The sequence below is a fragment of the Thalassophryne amazonica genome, chromosome 6 (genome assembly GCF_902500255.1).
Source record: "Thalassophryne amazonica chromosome 6, fThaAma1.1, whole genome shotgun sequence".
Lineage (NCBI taxonomy): Eukaryota > Metazoa > Chordata > Actinopteri > Batrachoidiformes > Batrachoididae > Thalassophryne > Thalassophryne amazonica.
Window position 1 is genome coordinate 106,415,647 of NC_047108.1, and position 27,839 is coordinate 106,443,485.

Sequence of the window (27,839 nt, forward strand, 5' to 3'; positions counted from 1 at the left end):
ATGACAGCCCAACAGTACGACAAATACGCCACTTTCAGTCATGTATCAGAAATAAGCCATAACAAATGCCGTTTGGTCAGTTATCACAGCGCATTTTTTTTTTTTTTTTTGAAAATACATTTATCTGCTTGTTGATTTTAACCATTTCACACTCCTGTTATGAGACAGTGACTGTGGTGCAGTGGTAAAGTTTGTCTGGTAATTAGAGTGTGTTGGTTCAAATCCAGTGAGTGTCATTTTTTTTAAACCAGCATTATTTCCCATGGGGTTCTGTATTGCGTCCCCTTTTATGCATTATTTATATCAATCCAGTGATATTCACTAATTATACAGCTGGTTTTTATTTTATTTCCTCCACATCAGCAGACTTTCATGTTGGCTCGAGTTGGTCGGTTGGCCATGTGCAAAGCAAAAAAGAGAGAATCAATCACAAATAATGTGAAATTTTGCTATAGTTTTAACATTTTCCAGTTGAAAACAAATCGTACATGGAGCATTGGGTTCTATCTTCTGGAAGATCATTTAAAAACAAAAACAAACAATCAAACAAAAAAAATCAATGGACATTTGGAAACACCTGGAAATTGTTCATTAAACGAGTTAAAAATTAATTCAGTGGTAATCCAGTCAGACGCAGTGCGCTTGTGTCACCGTGCACAATGATGTCTCACTTCTGCCTCTGGTCCTGTGAACTTGACTCAGCTTATGAGGGGCCCAGCTCATGTTTTCCAAACCGCAAGCCATTATAGGTTAATGAATAACAGCAAAGACCTGTCCCTGAAACAGGTCTCGGGTTCTGGAACCCGTCTTTGATATTCAGGCCTGTCTCACGCTTTTTTTTTGTGCTTCCATCACGAAGTGAGTCACATTTTTGTGATGCAGGTTTTTTATTTTACTATTTCTGGTATTGATGGTGCTTTTCACAACCACACACATGCTGTTGCTATTCTTTCTCCACGACTTTGCAGTTCTTTGCTTCTCAGGACAGAATCTGTCCCTCAATTTTTCCCCCCATTCTGATATATTTTATATTCATGACATTTTCTCTCTATTCTATTCAAACGAGGCCTTCTACCGAGAACCACCATCTCTCTCTATCTCTGGCTCTCCGTCCTATCAGTCAGTGTGTTTTGTGTCATGGCATTACATCGTTCCAGCCTTGTGTTTTATGTCACTGCCCCCGTGGTCAGGTGGTGGCCTCCTCTTTGGCAGGAACATAATGAAAGTGAGCTACAACCTTATACACACTGACATCCAGAGAAAATGGCATTGGACGGCTGTATAAGCTGAATGCTGGCTGGTGTTTTTTTTTTTTAGTATTACATTTTATGTTGCAGTAACCGGTTAATGCTCTGCCAAGGAGGTCATGTTTTTGTTGCTGTTTTTACCACTCAAAAGGATGATAACAGATTTTAATTAAATTTGGTAGCGAGAGTCAAGGAAAAGTCTATTACAATTTCGCACAGATCTATATTGGGGGAAGATCTTGCCTTTGATCTTTTTATAAATATTAGATATTCTGTTGGGAAAGTGTAGTGACACGGACCCACAACAGGGGGCGTAAATGAACGGACAATGGAAGGAGTCAAATTATAACACTTTACTGTTGTGAATGACACAACCAAACACAGCAGATTACAGAATGTGCAAAAGTCAATCAATAAGGTGTCGTGTGGGCAGGCTCGACGATAGGAGACGCCCGTCTGGAAACGAACCGGAACCACACGATTTCCACTGCCACCGAACCCGAGGAATACTGGAGCCGCCAAGTCCCGAAGTCCCCAGGTGGCCACCGTCACGGCGTGTCGGATCTGGTACTGCTGGCAGAAAGCAAAGACAGTTAAGGGTGGGTGTGTGAACACCCAGTAACAATCCTGGTGGGAATTCCACCTCCACCTCTCACTCAATACGTTGCAGCGATCCCTCAGAGGAAAAAGAGTGCCGTCTTGCACAGCCTCCACAAAAAGGACCGGTACTCCTGCAAACACTCACAATAAACGGTTTACAAAATACCACAAAAAGGCTGAGGATATTACCTCTGGCAGAAGATGATATCTCGGCAGTGTGGTGGAGGTGTCTTCCTGCTTTTATTCCAGATGTGGATTGGATGATTAGTGACAGCTGTCACGGATGATGGGTGACAGCTGTCACCCCGGCTGCTCCTGTGAGGCGGCAGCGCCCTCTGGTGCCTGGAGCCCGCACTCCAGACAGGGCGCCCTCTGGTGCTGGTGGGCCAGCAGTACCTCCTCTTCAGCGGCCCACACAACAGTTACAGCCCGTTGGAAATACAACATTTTTCTTTTATAATATTTTCAGTTTATTTTAATAACTTTACTATGGAGAAATGTATCTGTATGTTTTGTACTTGATGTTTGTCTTTTCAATATTTTAGATTTTGCATTAAAACTATTTTTTTCTAAACTTGAACCACTGGATATAAAGTCTTGACTGAGTCATTTTCAGAACACATCACAAGCTAAAATTAATTTTCTTTCATGGATATGCATCCCTGAAGGTTAAAGTCTATAACTATCTGGCATCCCAAGAATGTGCATGACTGTGTGGTTTGATGATGTAACATGTCGGACTTGATTTGTCCAAAAACATCTGTAGCATGCCCATGTCATGGCTTAAGCACAATTTTGGCGCTTTTAAAAAACCTCCAGGAGATATTGCAGTATTTATGGCAACCTTACTGGCTCATCAATGTATGTTAAATTTTGTGATGGGAAAAACTGAATTTCCAAATATCTTAACATCAGCACAATGACAGAATATCCTGGTTGATCACAAACACCTTCCTGAAACCTTGATGGTTTTCCAAGGTAAGGGCAAGGTTTCAAACTGTGACCTTCCGGGATGCATATCCCCGAAAAGGAGAACGTAGCTTTATGTAATTAGGCTTTGGAAGGTTTTCTGTGCAATCATAAAATCAGGGATATCATTAAAATCTTCCCCCAGTACAGCTTCCCATAGTTCTGTCTTCCAAAGAGATTCACTGGTATAACTCAGCAGCAGGGATTCTGTCAAAAAGAAGAAGAAGAAAGAAATCCATCCCACAATTAAGTGGAGGAAGTTGTGCATGAGCAGCTACTGAAGTGTGTCTGTGAAAATAGTCCATATACTATACAATCTTACCAATGAATGAAACTATTCTTGAACGCAGAACATTTCCCCTAAAGGAATTTTGCAACTCAAATTGGTTGTGTTTTTAAAGTTCTTTAAGCCATAGTCCAGTCCCATTAGAGGTGTGCTGCCTTGTCGGACGGCTAATAGAGTGCAGGCTGACAACTCTGTTTCTTGACTGCATGAGGCCACGACCTGGCATACAGCTGTCAAAAGGAAGATATGCGTGATAAAGGTACAGTAGCAGGTTGAGACTGAGTGAGTGGCGCTTACCAGCAGACTGAAATATTATCACATGCTATTAGCACTGTATCACTGTTCATTAAGATGACGGCTAGACGGAGTTCTCCGACAGTGCTGCTGGAAGACAGAGTGTGTGAGACGCAGGAAGACCTATGACGTCATGGTTGAATGCAATAAATGAAAGCAAGAAATTGTAAAAATGATAGTAATAATAATAATAAAGAAATGTTCCATTCCCCTCTTTCTTTTTCATGTTCGGGTTTCAGGCTAGTTTTCCTACAATGCACATTCCACTGTGCCGCATGTTGGTGCTCATAGAACTGGTTGCATAGTATTGAATTTTGGTTTCAAATAATTTGTACCACGCAAAACCATTTCACTTGTGCACATGACCATGAAATGGATATTGTGATTCTTGATATTCTGCTCATTTTATGTCTTCACAACTATTACTGAAATACACTGAACAGACATTTATTTCGAGTCAAAAGAGGAATTTCATGTAATTTTTGTGAAAACACACACACCACCTCAAACCTGCTGTCGTCAGAGATAGATAAAAGTGGTATTCAAGGAAAGTCCAACTGCAATGAGAAGCAAACATCTAAATGTTGTCTTAAGTCACTGGTTAGTGTCCAAGTCTCTCAAGCACAATGTAAGAAAGGAAGCATCAGGATCTTAAAGACTTGGACGTTTATTCTCATCTTAAGGTACAGGCATTGCCAAACACCTCTGTCCAGCGAGCTCACGACTCTATGAGCACATCCCAGTCATCTCTTGACTTCAAAGACCGAGCACCATGAGATACAAACATCACGGCCAAAATTAACAAACCTCGCAATAAGTTCTACACTTTTACCACATACAGATACATTTCTGAGTCCAGGAAGTCACTGAAATCCTCAAATTGAGAAATAGTAACATCTGCAACATACTGCAAATAGGACTGTCACGGCAGTGCCTCAACAATGCATACGAGGTCTGTCAATAAAGTATAGGTCCTTTTTATTTTTTTCAAAAACTATATGGATTTCATTCATATGTTTTTACGTCAGACATGCTTGAACCCTCGTGCGCATGCGTGAGTTTTTCCATGCCTGTCGGTGACGTCATTCGCCTGTGAGCACTCCTTGTGGGAGGAGTCGTCCAGCCCCTCGTCGGAATTCCTTTGTCTGAGAAGTTGCTGAGAGACTGGCGCTTTGTTTGATCAAAATTTTTTTTAAACCTGTGAGACACATCGAAGTGGACACGGTTCGAAAAATTAAGCTGGTTTTCAGTGAAAATTTTAACGGCTGATGAGAGATTTTGAGGTGATTCTGTTGCTTTAAGGACTTCCCACGGTGCGAGACGTCGCGCAGCGCTCTCAGCCGCCGTCGTCAGCCTGTTCAAGCTGAAAACCTCCACATTTCAGGCTCTATTGATCCAGGACGTCGTGAGAGAACAGAGAAGTTTCAGAAGAAGTCGGTTTCAGCATTTTATCCAGATATTCCACTGTTAAAGGAGATTTTTTTAATGAAAGACGTGCGGGCGGATTGCAGCGTCGGCTCGCAGCCGCCGCGACGTTCCGCCACAGGAAAAACACCTCTGTCGGAAGCCTTAAGGACAAGTTGGAACATGTCCTGCTGTTAAACAATTTCTCATATACTCACTCCACTGAAAGCCATCAAAAGCCGCCTGGATTTTACAAATGGTTATCAACACGGAGGTGTTTTTCCTGTGCCGCCGCACCGCGTCGGCTGCGTCCCGACGCGCGGACCCGTCCACACGTCTTTCATTACTCTACTCTACTCAGCTTCTTCTTCTACACTTCCATCAAACCTTTTTGTGCACACAACATTGCTCAGCATAACAGTGACACCTGGTGGCTCGTGTGAGAACTGTCACAAACACATCATGACGGTCGTCTGCTGCAACCACGGCCAAAGCGGAGGAAGCTCTCCTTTTGAAGGAATACGAGTGACGTAGGTGTGTTCCATCAAGTACACAATAGCTGCCATTTTTTTGAGGTAAGACACTGAAGTTTTGTTGACTAAAATAAGATTAGCCTCCTCTGAACCAGGCTAAAAACTTTAGTAGGGTAATGGGAAACTTTAGCCAACTAAGTGCTTTGTGCAACAACTAATGTCAAAAAAAATTAGTCAACTAAGTGAGTTTATTCGTCTAAACAAGATCAGACTGCTTTAGAAAACCGGCTCCAGTTCAGGTGTTGTGCAACAGAAATATTTCCGTGAAAAAGAGGATGGTTGTAATTCTGCAACAAGCAGAAACATGACATATTACTACAACTTCCTAAAAGCAACATCCATAATATATGATCAAAAGATGACTACGATGTCAGAAAGTGTACATCAAATAAGTGATTTGTGTAAAGACCATAAAAGCTTCCTGTAAACACTGTGTGAATCCAGAAACACATTAAACAATGCTGTCGCTCAGACTGCGTACAGTATGAAGTCAGAGATAGAGGAGAGGGAAAGCTGTGAGTCACTGTCACAGCCTGTTTGTCTGTGCACAGACAACACTTTAGTATATCATCAAAGCCAAAACAAATCTCATTTCTGCGATTTATGGGTGCAGCACAGCTTGAAAACACACCCGAATGGAAGCGTGCATTTGCAAAGTAGATAAGAGGAGTGCTGCTTCACTTGCTTGACTAATCTGGAATCATTATGCATGCAATCAAACGCATAAACAATGCACGTTTGCCTTTTCTACTTCATCACTGCTTCTAATGAGGACAATGATTAAGATGCATGTAAAATAAAGAAAATTCATCAAGAACTTCAAAAAGATCCCCCACTGTTCGAGTGGAGCTTTGCAAAGTAATAGTCTGCTTTCACTCCTTTTCTGTCCTTCCTATTCTTCCTTTTATCTAATTTTGGGCTTCTGTGAGAGCAGCAGTAATGAATTGGCTAATCACAGTTATCTGGCCCATTCAAGTGCTTTGTAAAGCAAATCAATAACACCTGGCAATAAGCCAGCCATCCACTTTGACAAACACTGCTACTAATCTATTTCTGGGCCTTTTTGGGGTCCTAAAGATGTTTACCTTCTCTGTCCTTTCACATTCTCTGTTCCTCAGCAAGGTCAGCATGCAGAAGAAACAAGAAGAAGAAGGAAAATATACTTCATGCCAGCTGGAAACTTTGTGGAATAAGTCAAGTAAATGACTACTTGAAGTTTGTTTGAGGAAAAGAAATGTTCTCTTTGATTGGCAGAATTTATTGTAGCTCAAAGTCGGATACCTCAGGCAAGAAAAAAATAAATAAATGAGGCGGCCTACACAACCTCCACAGTAACAGATCAATAACCAACACAGCAACTGATAAGAATTTCTATGAATTTCAAATATTCTCCCTGCGGTGCTTACAGTGGACTATGCAGGAATACCGAGAGGTTATGAAGCTGATCCATCTTTTGGGCTGCTCTTGTTTCTTAAATAAGGGTCAACTGGTTTGAATCTGCATGTAGATTTGGCAGAGGCTTCACGACAAACACCGTTCCTGACTAAATGACAAATGCACACAGAGAATTGGAGCATGTGCTGCCTTGAACCAGAAACCTTGTGTATGGAATGGATCTGTGCTAACCACAAGTCCTGCCTCCTAATAACACCTTGTCATTAGATTGCCAGAAGTCATGGACTACAAACTCCAAATATACATAAAGCCACTTGTCCACATGTCCACAGATTATCTTTTTTCCAACTGATCTAAGTGACATCAGGCCATAGAATCAGCACCCAGCATCATTTTTTTTTTTAAATTTCCCTCAGAGTGGACCTTTTTTTTTCTGTGCACCAGCTCCAAGAGCTTTTAAGCTGAAAACTCCTGAACTTTTCACAAAAGTGCAGTGATGTCATTGCAGTGCCATTACAGGCAAACAGGAGGAGAAGTATATTTTCATTGATTTTTCACTCAAAATCTATCACAGTAGAGGAAGAAGAAGAAAAAACAAGAGACTCATTTGTGAGAACAGATGCTTAGTTCTGGCTGAGAGTGAGCCCTTTGATTGATTTTTAAGCTACTCATTTATTGAAAATGATTGCAATAGAAACAAATATTACGAGTAGTGCACCCCGCCAGCCCCCCCCCCCCCCAAACTCCCCCCACCCACTCAGCATTTTTCCACTGGGATAAAATAAATGAATAAATCAATCAATCAATCAATCAATTCAATCAATTTTATTTATATAGCGCCAAATCACAACAAACAGTTGCCCCAAGGCGCTTTATATTGTAAGGCAAGGCCATACAATAATTACGTAAAAACCCCAATGGTCAAAACGACCCCCTGTGAGCAAGCACTTGGCGACAGTGGGAAGGAAAAACTCCCTTTTAACAGGAAGAAACCTCCAGCAGAACCAGGCTCAGGGAGGGGCAGTCTTCTGCTGGGACTGGTTGGGGCTGAGGGAGAGAACCAGGAAAAAGACATGCTGTGGAGGGGAGCAGAGATCAATCACTAATGATTAAATGCAGAGTGGTGCATACAGAGCAAAAAGAGAAAGAAACACTCAGTGCATCATGGGAACCCCCCAGCAGTCTAAGTCTATAGCAGCATAACTAAGGGATGGTTCAGGGTCACCTGATCCAGCCCTAACTATAAGCTTTAGCAAAAAGGAAAGTTTTAAGCCTAATCTTAAAAGTAGAGAGGGTGTCTGTCTCCCTGATCCGAATTGGGAGCTGGTTCCACAGGAGAGGAGCCTGAAAGCTGAAGGCTCTGCCTCCCATTCTACTCTTACAAACCCTAGGAACTACAAGTAAGCCTGCAGTCTGAGAGCGAAGCGCTCTATTGGGGTAATATGGTACTATGAGGTCCCTAAGATAAGATGGGACCTGATTATTCAAAACCTTATAAGTAAGAAGAAGAATTTTAAATTCTATTCTAGAATTAACAGGAAGCCAATGAAGAGAGGCCAATATGGGTGAAATATGCTCTCTCCTTCTAGTCCCCGTTAGTACTCTAGCTGCAGCATTTTGAATTAACTGAAGGCTTTTCAGGGAACATTTAGGACAACCTGATAATAATGAATTACAATAGTCCAGCCTAGAGGAAATAAATGCATGAATTAGTTTTTCAGCATCACTCTGAGACAAGACCTTTCTAATTTTAGAGATATTGCGTAAATGCAAAAAAGCAGTCCTACATATTTGTTTAATATGCGCTTTGAATGACATATCCTGATCAAAAATGACTCCAAGATTTCTCACAGTATTACTAGAGGTCAGGGTAATGCCATCCAGAGTAAGGATCTGGTTAGACACCATGTTTCTAAGATTTGTGGGGCCAAGTACAATAACTTCAGTTTTATCTGAGTTTAAAAGCAGGAAATTAGAGGTCATCCATGTCTTTATGTCTGTAAGACAATCCTGCAGTTTAGCTAATTGGTGTGTGTCCTCTGGCTTCATGGATAGATAAAGCTGGGTATCATCTGCGTAACAATGAAAATTTAAGCAATGCCATCTAATAATACTGCCTAAGGGAAGCATGTATAAAGTGAATAAAATTGGTCCTAGCACAGAACCTTGTGGAACTCCATAATTAACCTTAGTCATAATAAATAAATAAATAAATGTGATATGGACATGGGGTCTAACAATGAAAAAAGACTATGTCTGAGATTTGGGGATGTGCAGTTTGAGTTCCATGTCTAATCTTTTGGTGTGAATTAAATAGTCAGTTAATTTATATAATGATCGTTAGGCTTGCTAAATTATTATTATTAGTATTAGTATTATTATTATTATTATCAATTGGAGATTTGGAAAACTGTATAGTTTTAGAACGCTTATGAGATAAAAAAACAAACAAACAAACAAACAAAAACAACGTTTGCATTTTCCCCCAAAGGTTATTATGGCAGCCATCTTGGATTTCTAAACCTTCAAAAACTAGGTTTTCACTTTCTGGATTTCTGATTAACCAAGGATCATGACTGAAGTGACTAAATAAGAATTTTGGAGGGCAAAGATCCAGAGATACTAATTACAAATGACTGAATTTGACAAACAATAATAGTGTGAGCTGCCATTTTAGACTTTTATTGTGAAAACCTGATCAATGTAAGTGTCTTTTCCTAATTAATCACATTCAGATATTTGTAATCTATTATTTTTAAAATGTATTAAAGCCTTTGTGTAAGTTGTATTAATGGTTATGAACAATCAAACAAAGATGCTGGTGCTATCATTTGTTACCAGTGTACCACAAAGTTGACCTGCAAATAACCAGAAGTCAAGAAGGTGAAAAGTTAGTTTCCGAAGGTTGCCAATTTTGGAAATTCAAGATGGCAGCCATAACAACTTTTGAAAAAAAAAAAAGAAGAAACATTGCTTTCTGGATTTCTCATTTCATAAGCTTTTCTATAAATGTATAGTTCTCAAAACAAACAAACAAACAAAAAAAAAACAATCTTGGTTCCTACTAGCTAACACTTCTGCCCTCAATATTAGGGAAATAAAAGGGCACAACACAAAGACACAGGCATGGTTTGACTCTCAGGTTCTGTGTGACAGTCAAGGCAAGGTGATCTTACATTCCCCTTAATGCATAAGAAGATTTCTTTGAGTAATTTAAATAATGATGTTGACAACCGGTCCCAATCAACAAGAAAATATGTTGGAGAAATCAGAGGGGGGCTCCTTCTACTCTATGGTGAAAAGCACTTCTAATCAACAATGACTTCATTAATCTCACTAATGAAGTCACAAAGCACTCAAGATTGGACAGAATAAAAGCACTGTCAATCAATAAATAAATCAAGTGCTTTCCTCCATTAGAACCCTGATGTATGAGCATGTACAACTTTTTTTCTAATCACAAATATTTTGCTGATCAACATAAATTTTAGTTCATCTCTCCAACCCTATTGGAGGTGGACATATAGCAGCACCATATTTTTGATGAACTTGACCATTGTCTGATCTACAAAAGTTATCTTGAGATATCAATTAATATTGAAAATCCACCCAGTTGTTTTTTTTAATTATCTTGTTCTCTCTCTCTCTCTCTCTCACACACACACACACACACACACACACACACACACACACACACACACACACACACACACACACACACACACACACACACACACACACACACACACACACACACACACACACACACACACACACACACACACACACACACGACTGACTGCAATACTCCGCTTCACTGCTTTGCTCGTGTGCTGAGTAATAATAGTGTGATCTGATATTAGATTGAGCTCAGATTAGATAGATTTGTACTGTATTTAGTGAATGAAGATGCAGGATTGTAACTACATGAGACCTCCTTTTTCTCATGTTTTATTTCTGGTGTATATGGCTAGAACGGTTTGGAGACAAAAATCAGAAAGGCGAGACTGAGATGGTTTGGACATATGCAAGGGGGGGACCAGGGTATAGAGAGAAGGATGCTGAGGATGAGCCACAGGATGATGCACTGCTGTGCATCTGAGACCAAAAGCAAAGTTTCATCAAGCACTGATAAGTGCAACATTTCTGTCATTATGGGTTTGTTTGTTTTTTTAAAGCTGAAACTCAAAGTGTATCTGGTGATTGTAGGAGGTACAAACAATACACACAAAAACAGACAGAAGAACTAAATTGATTTAGGGCTCTTTCTTGAAAAACAACACAGTAAATTTTGCAGAGTAAAATATACTTTGACCGGATAACATTTGGTCCCAGTTAAATATACTCCATCACAATGCTAAATCAGTTGTGTCACAGGGTAAAATCAATTCTATCATGCTGTGAGTGACTCTTATTAGAGTTGGAAAATGTGATTTGACAAGATGGTAGAGCTGATTTTACTCTACAATAGAGTGTATTTAACTTTATTTGGACTGTTATCCTGGCAGAGTATATTTTACTGGAAATGGAGGAACGACTGGAGCAGCGCAACTGCATCAAATTTTGCCAGAAACTGGGTGACAGCCAGGTGGAAACCATTCGGATTATTCAGACGGCTTTCGGTGACGATCCTACGGGCATCACACAGATTAAGGAGCGGTACAACCGGTTGCAAAGAAAATCCGACGAGAGACTACACCCATCCTTACACACTTACAAGCAAATGACGCAACCAACAGGCGTGAAAAAAATCATGCATGCGCACGAAGGTTCAAGGTTGGCTCATGCAAGCACACGTGATTCAAATCCATCAGGTTTTTGAAAAAAATAAAAAGATCGGATACTTTTCTAACAGACCTCGTATTCATAATGTATAGCAAATATATGACGAACAATCACGGATGTATAATGCATGTACTGAGGAAACGGATTGGATGTATTGCGATCATCACGGCGGTTTTATGGACGTATTGTGAATGCATCGCGCACATGTTGCGCGTGTGCGGCATCTGCATTGCGGTCATAAAAGAAGTGCACTTGGGCCTTTCAGCATAGCTATTCACACCAACACCACAGCCTCTGGAGCAATTGCTGGACTTGAACAAGTTGATGGGTATTGTACTGATCATGGAGTCGATGTTCATGTCATGTAAGGGTTAACTGTTCATGAGTTCGGGGAGCGGGAGGGGGGAAGCCGCTCTGGGTTTTTTTCAAAAAGAGAGTAAAGAGAGTGTTCAGCATGAGTTGCGGCTGTAACAGCAACTCTTCCTTTTGTTGGTGTTAAATAAAAGTCCTGAAAGAGAACCGAGGTCCACGGCTGATGTCTCTGTAGCTGGAGATTTACAGTATGTTGTTGGATGGCAGCAGCTATTACGTCGCACGTCTCCACAGCTGGACTGCCACTGACTGGCAGGTATGTCGACTTCTGCCACATATAGTACTTTGGGTTTACGTGACATGTTTGTTATACATTTGCAAATTGTCTGCAAATCAGATACAAGGCAGATGTAATGCAAATTGTTTATTCGTGGCCAATCTGTATGCAGTCGCTACAACTTATTTTAGTCCGTGATGTGGACATGATAGGCACGTTATATATTCATTTTACACACTGTCCCAGTCCGCTGCCAAGCCGCCAATCCCCGTCAGTTGTGGATATCAGCGGATAACGGCAGATATAGAGCGCATAGATTGAGTATGTAAGGCGGATGTCATCCGCAACTGAAGTTTTGTGCAGCTGAAAAATCCTGGCAACAGACAAACGTGCCTCTTCGGATAATTGCGAACGTGTGCAGGTGTCGGCTGACTCATACAAGCATGTTTCATGGATATTGCAGCTGTTTAGCGAATATGAGTCAATTTTGTGCGCAATCCATCCAACGCCAGTGGGACCGGGCCCTAAGGTGGTCCTTGAGGACTGATTTGAGAACCACTGCATTAGCATGACCAGGATTTGAACTCAGGTCTGCATATTGATAGCCCAGCTCCTTATCCCACTGATCTACCTGCTCCACTTAGTAGAGTCCTATAAAATCTATACAAGACTGTATAGATTTTGTATTACAACTACTTCTAGAAACAATGGTTATTTTTGTGATATTTGTCAGTTTTTAATACTTTTCAGGGCTGCATTTAAAAACTGAGTTGGTAGAAAACCAAAATTGAATTTTAAGGTGTTAAAAAATACAGACATTTCAGTATGCAAAAAGCACACGAGGACCTTCAAAAGAGCCCCATCAGAACTCTGTCAGGGAGCTTTAAGCACAAATGTGCAAAATCTGCCTGTAGTATAATGTACTGTACACATTGTATTTGTCTTGGGTTGATAGATAACAAAAAAAAAGGCTTCCTCACAAACAGTGGCAAAGAAAAAAAGCAAGCAATTAGAGGAAGAGAATGGAGAAAGAGACAGGGAAGGGGAGAAAGTAAGAGAGCTGTTTGAATGTGATTAATGAGATCGCTGCAGGGTACACTGTGTCATTGGAACAGTCTGAGCACGGAAGAGAAGCACGGAAAGACAGACGGAAAGACAGAGACCGGGAATAGAGAGGCAGAGAGAAGAAAACTGAGAGGCGGCTGCAGGTTGACTGACAGGGTCACACTTAAGTCACCGCTATGAAGGAAAAAGAAAAAAAGAGGGATGGAATGACAGAGAGAGAGAGAGAGAGTAAATCAAAGATTCTAAGCGCGAAAGGGCGGATATAAGACGGGGATGAATGGAACAGCAGGAGCTCTCAGTCTTCTGCTGGCCTTTTAACAGCGGAGTGTTTAGAGAAGCCTGGACCAGGTCTGGCAGATACTTGTACTGGAAAGGCAGCCATGAAAGACACAGCCTCCTGCTGTCTGACACTGCCAATGCTTTATCTGGCTCTGGGTTAAGAGCAGAGCTGGAGGAGGTCAAGTGGAGACCAACTTCCTAAAAGGGTGTAGAAATTCTTCAATACCCCAACTCCAGGAACACGGGAGAATTGTTTTCGGTAATTACACGCTGGGTGCAATGCCGACACTCCTGCCACCGCATGCACATGCACATGCACACCCTGTTGATTCAGCTTACCATCCCACACGCACGTACATTCAAATGCATGCAAAGCACAGACCTTCACAGGTCTATCTTAAAAGTTACAACACCATTTATGCCCTCTTTTGTTTTGACCAGAGAATGTTCTCCACAAAACACAAAGCAGGCCTTCATGCAGCACTTCACAGTAATGCAGAATGACATTTATTGGCCATATTATCCATGTTGGGCCATTTTTGGGAATAGCTGCATCCAACACCTCACTGATCTCCTTTGGCTCCGCAGTTCCAGAGTGACCTGTGCTCCATCTTGATCCTGCTGTAGCAGGAGACCCCAGGTCCTGTTCCGGTTATTGGAGTGCCCAACAAGGAGGTGCCTGTGTTCTGCATCATGATCAGGGAAAACAAAGTATCACAGCTGATCTTCTTAACTAACTGGACATTTCACATGAATGTCGACTTCCTTTTCATGATGCATTTTTTTGGAATACAAGTGCGCAACATAATCTGCAAGATACAGTATTTATATCACTCTATTTTTACCCATTAATTCTGGCTACTTTTAGTCTTGAGGGCACGTTGTTGAAATAATAAACAGAAAATTAGTTGATAATTGATCACTGCATTTTTACCTGAGGACATCAAATATGGCCCTCAGGTATTGCAAAGCCTTTGCTTCCATCCGTCTATGCTCAGCATAAGTTCAGTCCTATTACTGTTCAAATTCGCAGGAAACATTCTTAGGACACAGACCTTGGATAAGTTCAAAGATGGGTAACGTTGACCTATTTTAAGAGGTTAAAAAGTCACATTCTGTTTCTATCTGTTCTGTTTTGTGTTTGAGTGATGTGTATGACAGTCAATCAGAGTAGAGCTGCACTGTGACGTCAGTGGCTGGTCTCTCCAAAATTGCTTCATTTTGTGTGTTTAAATGCATGTTCTTATATACAACACCTGGCAAAAATTATGGAATCACCGGCCTCGGAGGATGTTCATTCTGTTGTTTAATTTTGTAGAAAAAAAGCAGATCACAGACATGACACAAAACTAAAGTCATTTCAAATGGCAACTTTCTGGCTTTAAGAAACACTATAAGAAATCAAGAAAAAAAGATTGTGGCAGTCAGTAACGGTTACTTTTTTAGACCAAGCAGAGGAAAAAAATATGGACTCACTCAATTCTGAGGAATAAATTATGGAATCACCCTGTAAATTTCCATCCCCAAAACTAACACCTGCATCAAATCACATCTGCTCGTTGACATTGACCCTATGTCATGAAATTGACCCTATGTGTCTTTTTGCAAGGAATGTTTTCACAGTTTTTGCTCTATGGCAAGATGCATTATCTTCTTGAAAAATGATTTCATCATCCTTAAACATCAGAAAAGTGTCCAAAATATCAACGTAAACTTTATTGATGATGTAATGACAGCCATCTCCCCAGTGCCTTTACATGACATGCAGCCCCATATCATCAATGACTGTGGAAATTTACATGTTCTCTTCAGGCAGTCATCTTTATAAATCTCATTGGAACGGCACCAAAAAAAGTTCCAGCATCATCACCTTGCCCAATGCAGATTCGAGATTCATCACTGAATATGACTTTCATCCAGTCATCCACAGTCCACGATTGCTTTTCTTTAGCCCATGGTAACCTTGTTTTTTCTGTTTAGGTGTTAATGATGGCTTTCATTTAGCTTTTCTGTATGTAAATCCCATTTCCTTTAGGTGGTTTCTTACAGTTCGGTCACAGACGTTGACTCCAGTTTCCTCCCATTCGTTCCTCATTTGTTTTGTTGTGCATTTTTGATTTTTGAGACATATTGCTTTACGTTTTCTGTCTTGACGCTTTGATGTCTTCCTTGGTCTACCAGTATGTTTGCCTTTAACAACCTTCCCATGTTGTTTGTATTTGGTCCAGAGTTTAGACAACATTTTGCAACATTGCGTGATGATTTACCATCTTTTAAGAGTTTGATAATCCTCTCCTTTGTTTCAACTGACATCTCTCGTGTTGGAGCCATGATTCATGTCAGTCCACTTGGTGCAACAGCTCTCCAAGGTGTGATCACTCCTTTTTAGATGCAGACTAACAAGCAGATGTGATCTGATGCAGGTGTTAGTTTTGGGGATGAAAATTTATAGGGTGATTCCATAATTTATTCCTCAGAATTGAGTGAGTCCATATTTTTTTCCTCTGCTTGGTCTAAAAAAGTAACCGTTACTGACAATCTTTTTTTCTTGATTTCTTATAGTGTTTCTTAAAGCCAGAAAGTTGCCATTTGAAATGACTTTAGTTTTGTGTCATGTCTGTGATCTGCTTTTTTTCTACAAAATTAAACAACTGAATGAACATCCTCCGAGGCCGGTGATTCCATAATTTTTGCCAGGGGTTGTATTATGTAAAAGCAAGCGAGAAATAAACACTTCCAAAACTGAAAAAAAAACAAAACTGTTTTTGGAACCTAATAGCGCCTCTGAACTTATTTACAAGCTATTTCGTGGACTTTGCATAGTGACATCATAGGCTGATAGCTGGTACCTTTTTGCCATATATTATGTAAAAGCTAGCAAGAAATAAACATGTCTAAAGCTGAAAATACCATTTATGTAACTCGATAACACCTCTACAGTAATTTACAAGACATTTTGCAGATTTTAGCGTGCATGCTAACATTCCCTAACTCAAAGCTAACTTTCTATGGAGTTATGTTTGTCTCATTAATACCTGCAAATGCACAGAGGATGATTTACAAATTGATTTGCACAACTTCTGATTTTAAAAAATAAATATTGTTTTTGATTGATTGATTGAGGGTCTTTATTGAACATGTACAAATTGTATGCAAGACAATAGGATCTTAACAGTAATTAAACAAATGCAAGTTATAAAGAAAACAATGCTCATATGACCATGGGTATTTTAGCATTGCATTATATTTTAAAGTTTCACATCTATTTTTGAAAGGCTAGCATACTGGTATAGTATGTTACTATGGTTTTACTCTTAATTAATTTTATTAGGAAACAGAGCGGGCCGCAGCCTCAACTTTATCTAAATTCTGGGTCTTTTAGTGAAGCTTAGGGCTAGTGGCAGGCAATCACCTTAGTATTTCTTCTGTTTTTCTTGTTGCTTAATGCTGAAAAATTATGCTCTATTTGTTGTCTTTCTGGTGCCTGATTCTTTATTTTTCTCTCTGTTTGAGGTGCAGCTCCATCCAGGCATGGGTGTGGTGTCTGTTCCTGCAGCCCTCCTATCCTGTGCACCAGCAACATTTCCTGTATGTTTTGTGAATTGTGTCAGTGGCATGGCCCAAACAGAGGGTCACCCCTTTGAGTCTGGTCTGCTTGAGGTTTCTTCCTCAAATCATCAGAGGGAGTTCTTCCTTACCAGTGTTGCCTGTGTGCTTGCTCTGGGGATTGGTAATGTTAGACCTTACTTGTGTGAAGCGCCTTGAGGCAACTTTACTGTGATTTGGCGTTATATAAATGATAAAAGAAATTAAAATTGAAAGGTTGCGGAAACCAGCAGATTCTGTGAGTTTGTTGATGGAAAGATTTACTGATCTCGACTTTGCAGACACTGTTGTGAGCTTTGTGGAATGAGTGCATACCCTTTTCCAGCACTTAAGAAGAGTGAGGAATCGGAGTGTCTCAATTTGTGATTGTCCTGGATCAAGACTACAGTAAGATCCGAGCTTTCCATGCCGTCCTGAAGTGTATGTGTGAGGTAAAATTTCAAATTTAAAGAAAAAGCTTAATGCCCGGTCCCACTGGCATTTAGGAAGATTTTCATATGGATTGCGCACAAAATTGGCTCATATTCGCTAAACAGCCACAATATCCGTGAAACATGCTTGTATGAGTTGGCCGATGTCCACAATTATCCGCAGAGGCAAGTTTGTCTGTTGCCAAGATTTTTCAGCTGCACAAAACTTTGGTTGCGGATGACATCCGCCTTACATGCTCAATACATACTCAAGCCATGTGCTGTATATCCGCTGTTTTCCGCTGATATCCGCAACTGACGGGGATTTGCGACTGGGCAGCGGACTGGGACGGTGTGTAAAACGGATATATTGCGTGCCTATCATGTCCACATCACGGACTAAAATAAGTTGCCATGAATGCATACAGAGTGGCCACGAATAAAACGTTTGTATTACCTCTGATTTGCGAACAATCTGTGAATGCATAACAAACATGTCACATAAACCCAAAGTACTATATGTGGCAGAAATCGACATACCTGCCAGTCAGTGGCAGTCCAGCTGTGGAGATCCCCAAAGACGTAATAGCTGCCGCCATCCAACAACATACTGTAAATCCCCAGCTGCAAAGACGTCAGCCGTGGACCTCAGTTCTCTTTCAGAACATTCATTTAACTCCAAAGTTCTCTTTCAGAACATTCATTTAACTCCAACAAAAGGAAGAGTTGCTGTTACAGCCGCAACTCGCGCTCTTTTTTCATGACTCTCTCAAAAAAGAACAATGTCTCACAACCCCGAGCGGCTCTCCCCCTCCCACTCCCCAAACTCATGAACAGTTAACCCTTGCATGACAACATGAACATTGACTCTATAATCATTACAATACCAATCAACTTGTTCAAGTCCAGCAATTGCTCCAGAGGCTGTGGTGTTGGTGTGAATAGTGATGCCGAAATGCCCAAGTGCACTTCTTTTATGACTGCAATGCAGATGCTGTGCACGTGCAACATGTGCGCGATGCATTCACAACACATCCGTAATACTGCCGTGATAATTGCAATGTGTGCGATCCTTTTCCTCAATACATGCATTATACATCCATGATTGTTCATCATATATTCACTATACATTATGAATATATCCATGATTCATCCTGGGACATTTGTCATTTTTGGCCACTTTTGTTGCGGACGACAACAAATGCCCGTAATTTGTAAACTCAATTAATCTGCAATTACTCCTCTCCGCAGTGGGACGGGCCCTTAGCAGTGGTGTTCATGTCTTTGGGTCCTCGGCCTTTGAGAATGAGAAATACCTGAGAAGACCTTATGAAGGCAGCTGAACAGAGGTATTTGGAAATGCTGATACCTTTGCAGGAAAACAAAGGTTTAAATCTTTAGGGTCCTTCTGCTTCCTGTCTTGTGCTATGGTTGTGAGACTTGGGCACTACATCATCTCACCTTTTGTGAGAGAAATATTTACTCCTTGGGGAATGGGATGGGCTTCCATTCAGTTGTTGCCATGGACCTCAGCTGTTGCTATAAGGCAACAACAAGTTGTCTTTGATACAAGGATCCTTAGGTACTGCTGGAATGTCTTTGTGTCAAATATTTGCTAACTTAAGCAGATGATGAGTTACTTTCACCCTTTGTGTGAAGGACAAACCACACTGGAGCCTCCAGCTACTGCTAATCAGAAATCTAAAGCCACACTTGCTTAGTTGACTGTGACTTAAACTACAGACCAAACAGATTGGAAAAGTGAATATAACTGTAACTGACATTTATAGATTCCTTAATTTTCCACGTCATTGTTAGTTTGTTCATTGTACCAAACTCTACATTTTAGTTGTGTGTTTCATGAACAGGTAAACTGAATAAAATGGTTTAAAAATCAAAACAAATGCAGTGCAGTGAGGTAGCCATTTGTTCTGTTTGGGATTAAACAAACTATACAATTCAAGACAGAAATATACCCTTTCAGTGACAGATAATAGTTTGCAGACACAATGATTGGAAACTAATTCCGTCTTGGAGTAATTAGAAATGTTTTCTGCTGAACGTCAATGCAGTGAGAGCAAATTTTAATAAAGGCTTCAAAATGATGACTATAATTTGGTTTTATGTTGTTTATTTGCAAATCGAAGAAGCAGCATTAATGATAACCACAAAAAATGACAAAAGTTGGCTTGTGTGTGCGTGCACAGGTGATCCTTCAGTTTTGTGAGAGAAATATTTACTCCTTGGGGAATGGGATGGGCTTCCATTCAGTTGTTGCCATGGGCCTCAGCTGTTGCTATGAACTTCATCCTCAATGTTGGTTTGAGCCAATCTCTCTGCTATCATTTCATGTCTCCAGCTACTTTTTATTTATTTATTTATTCATTTATTTTTAAACCTGTGCTCCTCACTATGCTCTTCACACATGGTTAGACAGCAGAATGACCTCAAAGTCACACCAAAGCAAAAGGTAAGCAGGTGAGCAACATCAGAGCTGGCACCAGGATCTCTCAGATCACATCCCCTCTGAGGACAACAAGTCCATGCAATTACGCTTTGAGGGTCACTGGGAAGGAAAATGTGTCCACCAGGGACCCATATGAGCAGTTGCATGTATTTACAGCCTTTCAAGTCTCCGGCACATTGTGCACCACCATCAGCTGTGACTCTGCACTTCACACAGGCACCACTCAGGCCACGGCTGGGCTCAAGTGAGTCAGCCACGCACCCACTGTTGTGTTAACTCGTTATGCTAATTGGACAGTAGTCCAGTTAAACACCTGAACATTTTCAAGTTCATTACTTGATCTGCCAGAAGCATCATCCAAACCAATTCCCGATAACTCAGCAGTGCATGATGATGAAAATTAATTTGGCCAAAAGCAGCACATGGTCACATGATTAATGGCTGGAAGGATAAAGAGTCAGATTTTTTTTTTTTTTTCAACCACATTACATGAATCATACAACAAACCCCTAATGAACACAAATTCCATTCGTAATGTGTGGCTTGGACATAGCTTGCATTTTTTTTCTGCACACATTTGCATGTATATAAATCAGACTGTTGAATGCAGAAATAAGATGCCATTTGGGAACGCATCTCTTCAATGCATCTCCAGTTCAACAGCTCTTATCCTCTCCAGTGGGGTGCAGGTTGCTCTTCATCACTGCTGATTCTAATGAACTGGTAACCATGAATGTGGATTTCCTGAGCTTGCCTTAACCTCTCAATCCATTGACTGCAGGGATTTCTTTCAACATCTAGTTTTACATGTGCAGTCACGCCCTCTGTCTCTATCGATATGAAAGGCAATGCCCATGCTGTCACTTCTTCCCACTGATCTCCGTCCCCATGTGGAATGTATAGATGTTTAAACACAGTGAACCACACACAACCAGGTCCAGTTGTGATGATGCAATTCTTGGGTAATGTATGCCCAAAACAAATCCAAAATCTGCACTCTATCATTTTATCACATAGGCTGGCATGATAATGTACACGATGGATCCTGGAAAATATGACTGACACAGACACACGTGTGTGTGTGTCCCAAACTGGTCATAAGAGATGCCCCCTCCACAGAATTTGGTTTTGCTTTAGGTTTGTTCCTGCTAAAGGACTTTTTGTTTCACCTTTGTTGGCATGTGCTTGCTGGGTCTCTGTAAATGATCGAGTACAGATTTTGGATGCGAAATACTCTACAGAACATATGAACTGCATTGAGAGTCTTTTGTGGCTTTACAGTATATTACTTACATAAAACGGATTTAATTTTAAAAACTGTTATATGGACCCTTTAAGCCATGACCGGGACTTTAAGCTCAGCAGGTGTTAGCTTGGAGAGGAATTGCAGACAGGCCTCAATTATCGATCTCCACCTTGCAGCTGTCTGATGAGGTGCACATCTACTGCCCTCTGTGATCAATCACTGCTGCCAAGCCTGCCACCCAGAAGAAGCCCTAAACAGTTTTAGAAAGCCTAATGACAGTAAATACTTAATATTTTCCCCGGTTCAGCAAAGAAAATATTCCTTCATGAAACACTGATTTGGTGATTTGATTTTACTCTGTGATGTATCACAGAGTAACCAGACCATACACATGACAACTGCACATGGGCGCTAAAATCTGCTGCTTCAGCCCCATTCTCACTTTGACGGTTATGCATCCTGGAAGGTCACAGTCTAACCATGACAAACAGATGTGTGAATCGTGGTTGTCCATGCTTGTGATCTAGTGTATGGTGATATGATGCACTAGACTTCTACCAATATAATGCCTGCAAAAAGAGCTGGAGAACTCCTGTGGCAAAACTACAACACAAAGTTTATTCTTCTGGAAAATCCAATGAAAGGCTCATTAAAAGCCTGCTAACGAGTCTTTCATTGGATTCAGGTGTGTTGGAACAGGGAGACAACTGAGTGTCAGGAAGGTAGATCTCAAGGACCGAACATGCGCACCCCTGCTTTAGATGATATTATGGGCTCTACGAAATGCAAGGGATTAAGAAAAAAATAAAAAGAATAAGAAAACTATTAATCCCAAAGAAAATTATTTTGCCAGAGATCCAAAACAACAAGCATTGCCTTTTTATTTTTTTAGATGAGAACAATGAGTACAACATGTGAAAGACACTTGCATAAGATGTTTGACAGTATTGCACATCACTCTGAGTAACTGAAAACTGTTCATTATGTATTCATCCCGCAGAAGGGGGAGGAGTTATACAGTCTGATTGCCACAAGTAGGAATGTTCTCCTGTGGTGTTCTGTGGTGCACCTCGGTGGCCTCAGTCTTTGGCTGAAGGTGCTCTGACACAGCATCAGTGTGGCATGCAGGGGATGGGAGGTGTTGTCCCGGATGAGCAGTTTCCTCAACATCCTCCTCTCTGACACCTCCACCACCGACTCCAATTCAACCCCAAGGACAGAGCCAGCTCTCCTGATGAGCTTGTTGAGTCTGTTCATGTCAGCTGCCTTCAGCCTGCTGCCCCAGCACACTACTGCATAGAAGATGACGCTGGAGACCACCGAGTGATAAAACATCTGCAACATATTTCTGCGGACATTGAAAGATACGAGCCTCCTGCGGAAGTACAGTCGGCTCTGATCTTTCTTATACACAGCAACTGTGTTGACAGTCCAGTCCAGTTTGGTGTCAATATGGACACCCAGGTACTTGTATTAGTCCACAATGTCCACCTCAGTTCCATTAATTTGCAAGTTCATGATAAGGGGAAAAACAGTTTCGTAAAACCTAGAAAATCCCAGTATGGTTAAAACAAGACTATGGCACAATGATGGAATATCCGGGTTCATCACGGACACCTTCACAGACCCTATAAGGTTTTCTAAGTTATAGGCAGCTTTCAAAGTGTGTTCTTCTGAGATGAATATCTGTGAAAGTGAAAATATGGTTTTAAACTCCAGTGTTCCTTGCACTCAGTCACACTACATATGCATTCATCCTACCTTAGTGTCTGCTTACTCTTTCACCCTCTTAACCCCTCTTCCTCAATCAATCCCCTGCTAAATCCTGCTGCAGCCAGCAGTATGCACCAACACCATCCCTCCTACTTTTCCATGCTTCAGCTAAAGCCAAGCAAACAGCAGCGCAAGAGCAGGAGCTGGTCCGCAGGGAGAAGGAGATGGAAATTGAAGGAAGGAAGGAGGATCAGGACTGAATGGGAAAGCAAGAGACGGCAGGGGGGAATGTTTGGGAAAGAAGCCAATCCAATTACAGGCAGTGGTGCAGCTCTGGTTTCTTTGGTGACATTAAATTCACATATCAACAGTCTTTGCCTTCCCAGTGCCTTCATCCATCAACTTCTATCGGTGCCTCCTGCTGCTTCTTTTATTCCTTTTTCATATTGCCCCCTAATATTGCCACCCTCCCCAACAAAATACCCCTCCCTTACGTTCTCTTTCTGTCACTCTTGGTAGCATGAAGACATTGGAAGTGCAGTACTCTGTCACAGGCAAAGCATTAAACCCTGCTACCTTATAGCCATGTCACACTTTAATATGAAGCGGCTAACATCACTACCCAACTCCCCCCCCCCCCCCCAACCCCCCAATCTTCATGTTAACGTATGTGTCCTTTACACTAGTGAAGTGAAACATTGGCAATTATCCATTATTTATTTTAAAATTAAGCCTTTATGTTTAACCTGTTTATGCATAGAATTTTTTTTAAGTGTAAAAAGTTGCATTAGTACCATTGAGATTTTTATTGTGAGTAGAAAATGACAGTGATACACTTGGCAACAGTTGTTGCCAGTGGGGCAAAACAGGTTAAATGTTCAAACAGTGGACACTCACTTGGAGGACTTTCGGTTCTTCATAAATTTGGTATTTGCTTACAAATCAAAGTTGCTGCTTGTCCAATAACATACCTCCATGCCATTTTCTTTCCAGATTGATTTTATTTATTTATTTGATTTAACCTTTATTTAACCAGGTTAGCCCCATTGAGATCGAGATGTCTTCTGCAAGCGAGACCTGGACAATTGTAAAGTTTCCAGTTCACCTAACTTGCATGTCTTTAAATTCGGCAAGCCTGATGTCACAGGTTTGCCAAATCATCTCAATTCCTGCAAATCAGACTCAAAGTTGACCGTCCTCTTGCATCACCAAAAGCACTTCACTAACATTAACAATTAGAGAAAAAGCAGTGTTTCAAATTGGCTGCACAACAGTGCCACCATTTGACATTATATTTTGCATAATTCAATCCAAATGATAGTTTCTTGACTTTTTGAAGAACAAACAGGACTGCAACAAAACATTGACACCAAAAAAAAAACTACTCTCCTGTATTTCCACTTCACGGTAATGAAAATCGTTGCTTAATTCTGTTGTCATGGTGAACGCTCTACAAGGGTTTTTCTGTTTTGGTCAGTGGACCATGGCACCTTGTCTCTAGGTGCCCTTCTCATATCCTGTTTAATCCCTCTTCCATGCCAGCGTTACTGTGGTTACAGTCATGCCCCTGTGAGGAAGAAGCCTACCTACACACCACCGGCAGGCCTGATTTGCATGGAGAGGAAACAGGGGGAAGAAATAGAGGACTGTGGGACGAAGAGCAGCAACTCCATACACATAGAAGAAAGCACAGACATGGAAAATAGCAGGCAGGAAACAGTAACAGGGTTGGAAATGCATTCTTTTCCATCTTCTGTAACGCAACCAAGTGGGGGAAATGTGCTTTAATTATTTAACAGCTCAAACAGGGGATTACATAGAATGAGTATTCGCTCTACCACAGCCTGATTTAGGTATTGATTTAATTATGAATAGATGAAGACCAAAATAACCCAGGCCAGAGCCATTTGGGCTGCATTGTAAGGCTGACTGGAGATGAATAAGAAACTTGCCAAAACCGGTATCACAGTGGTTTATTGCAACCCTCTTTGGTTCTCGGTCTTGTTTAAACTCCATGTAGCTGTTGTTCATAGGGACGAGACGGGTGTAGCCAGAAAACATTTCTATCACTCAGATGGACAGCATAACTTTTGGAGAAGACAAGTGACACGTGTCAAATCCTACAACCCTGCTGTCTAATGTCAGCCATCAGTACGCAAAATAATCAACTACTGACATGGTGCCTCCGCCAAAACACATATTAACACATGCAAACATCATTTCATCATTCAAATGGGGGTGACACAAGTGTCGCACTGGTGAAACATCTGTTCGCATAACAATTCTGATAGACTTTCACATCACTCTAAGTCCATCATTCATTCCCGTCACTGTGGAAGCTCATTGGATGCAGGTGTTAGAAACATGTGGCCCATAATCCTGTGTGTCATCTGTACTCACCAACCAGGGCCAGGGGGTTAAGTACTTTCTGCCTCACAGTGAGCTACACACAGTGTTTTAGTCAAGGTCTAAATGCTCAACGCCAAGGACCAGGCCAAGGCTTTGAAGCCTCAAGGACAAGATTTGAATACTCAAGCCAAAGCATAAATAAAGAAAATAAAGTAACATCATAATGTACAGAGATGGAAAGTCACAAACACACACACACACACACGACCTGGACCGTTAGATCAAAAATGTGACATAGTGTGAAAATAACTTCAAGAAAAGCAGTTGTTTCCACTAAAAGTATATCTGTATGCGACAGTCATAGGGCATGAGGCAGGGTACACCCTGGACAGGACACCAGTTTGTCACACGGTCACATACGCACAAACAAACACATTCACACCTGCATGCACACCTACAGATAATTTAGTTTCCAATCCACCTAACCTGCATGTCTTTTGGATGTTGGAGGAAGCTGGAACCCACACAAACACGGGTCGAACATGCAAACTTGACATAGAAAGGTCCCAGGTGGGAACCGATCCCATGACCTTCTTGCTGTGAGGCAACAGTGCTAACCACCAAGCCACTGTGCTGCCCAGTTGTCAAATTCTAGTCCTTGAAAATGCATTGATTTTTTTTGAGATGACCAAGGCTTTGAACCCCCAAGGCCAAGTCATCAACAGCCAAGATCAAGGCCTCAAAAAAATGGGCCTTAAGACCAAGGGCAAGCATCAACACACTACAACACTGGCTGCAGGCAGAACTGTACCTATTAAAATTAATGGCCAGCTGCAGGATACTCAATGCACTCAACACTACCACACCAGAGCTTTCTCAACAAGAAACTGTCAACGGCCATTACAGTGGGCTATCTGTCATCATAACACCTATGCAACAATTCAACAGCAGGCATTAAATATTTAATACAGATATTTCCCTGTGACCAAAATCCATTTGTACAACAAAAAGCATCATTTCACAGTGTGTGCACTCCGCTGACCACTGGCCAGCCAGAGTCCTCATCAAACCCGCTGGGCAAGAAGAGAAAAGGATTATTAAAAGGCTGTAACTGACCTTCTTCAGACGTCCACTCTTGGTTCCCACAAATGCGACACAGTAGCCATTGTAGACACAAGAGGTGACAGAAGTCATGCGGTCGCGAGTCTCTGTGTAGAGTGTGTGTCCGGCCACCAGCTGAGAACCACCTAGGGGCTGGTTGATGTCTAGACCACAGAAGGAGTCATCGATAGGCACCGGCTAGATGAAACCAGAGACAGAGAGTTAAAGAAGGTAATGAAAACGACAAGACAGGACAATGAAAATGTTAGAACAGAAAAAAGAGTAATTAGACAAGACAAATGTATCACATTAAATATAGTAGGCCTGATATACTGAAGGTTTGCATGTGTAAAAACCTGCCTGAAGACTGAGACTCTAAAGTGCTCAAAATAGCGAGTATTGTCCAATTCAAACATCTGCATTGATGAATATGCAAATTCGGGTGTGTCTACCAAAGTGCACAAAATTGTAGGAGTTGAACATGCAAATAAGTGGATTTTGCATATGCAACAGGATTTATCAAAGCTAAAAGCAATTTCAGGGCTGAGAGTGCCTCTGTAATTCAGAGCATTTGAAACCTTGGTGCGATCAATCAATCAATCAATCAATCAATTTTTTTATATAGCGCCAAATCACAACAAACAGTTGCCCCAAGGCGCTTTATATTGTAAGGCAAGGCCATACAATAATTATGTAAAACCCCAACGGTCAAAACGACCCCCTGTGAGCAAGCACTTGGCTACAGTGGGAAGGAAAAACTCCCTTTTAACAGGAAGAAACCTCCAGCAGAACCAGGCTCAGGGAGGGGCAGTCTTCTGCTGAGACTGGTTGGGGCTGAGGGAGAACCAGGCGATCAAAACAGACACATTTAGATCCGACTCAAAGTCTTTCCCTGTGAGCTGTTTGGGGTATACATTTCTTTATTTACACTTTAGCATCTTTTTGAACACAGAAAACAGTAAGATTAAACCATTTAAATTGGCCACGCAAGCACTTTTCTGACACCTCCTGCTTAAAACCCAAACGTAATAAGGATTGTGTGGTCCCCCACTTTCACAGTCAGCACTGTGGAAAGCACCTGTGGAAAGCAAAAGCCACAAATATAACACACAAAAATGATTCTGATTCTGTATCATGTCCTCTCCGGTTAGGTGAATGTAAGGAGAATATATTAACATTGGAGTCAGTTAAACCAACAGTATAATAATACAAATAGTGTAATAATAAATCTATTTATTCAGGATATCCTAGTGCTTGCCAAAGCATCCAGACACAAGATTAGTCTTCACCCTTGCAAAGCACCATGGGGTGATTCATGGTGTAATTTGAAATTAAGATCACTTTTATTTATGCACGTGGGTGCTATTCACACCAGGAGTACTGAACTCAGGCTTGTGTCACACACCTTGCACCTCCAGTGAAAGAGCACACAAATCACTTTCAAGGTACATTCATTTTTGATTTCATAAATGTTTAATAAATTACATTTTCATTTAAAATG

The 27,839-nt window shown here is 41.1% G+C and overlaps 1 protein-coding gene across 1 annotated transcript in view; it reads right to left on the reverse strand.

Annotated features, from left to right (window-relative positions):
• plxna2 (plexin A2) overlaps nucleotides 1–27,839 on the reverse strand; it is a 694,900-nt gene that overhangs the window by 514,395 nt on the left and 152,666 nt on the right. The window contains 1 exon segment of the mRNA XM_034173103.1: nucleotides 26,354–26,536. Coding sequence (XP_034028994.1) covers nucleotides 26,354–26,536 — 183 coding nt within the window.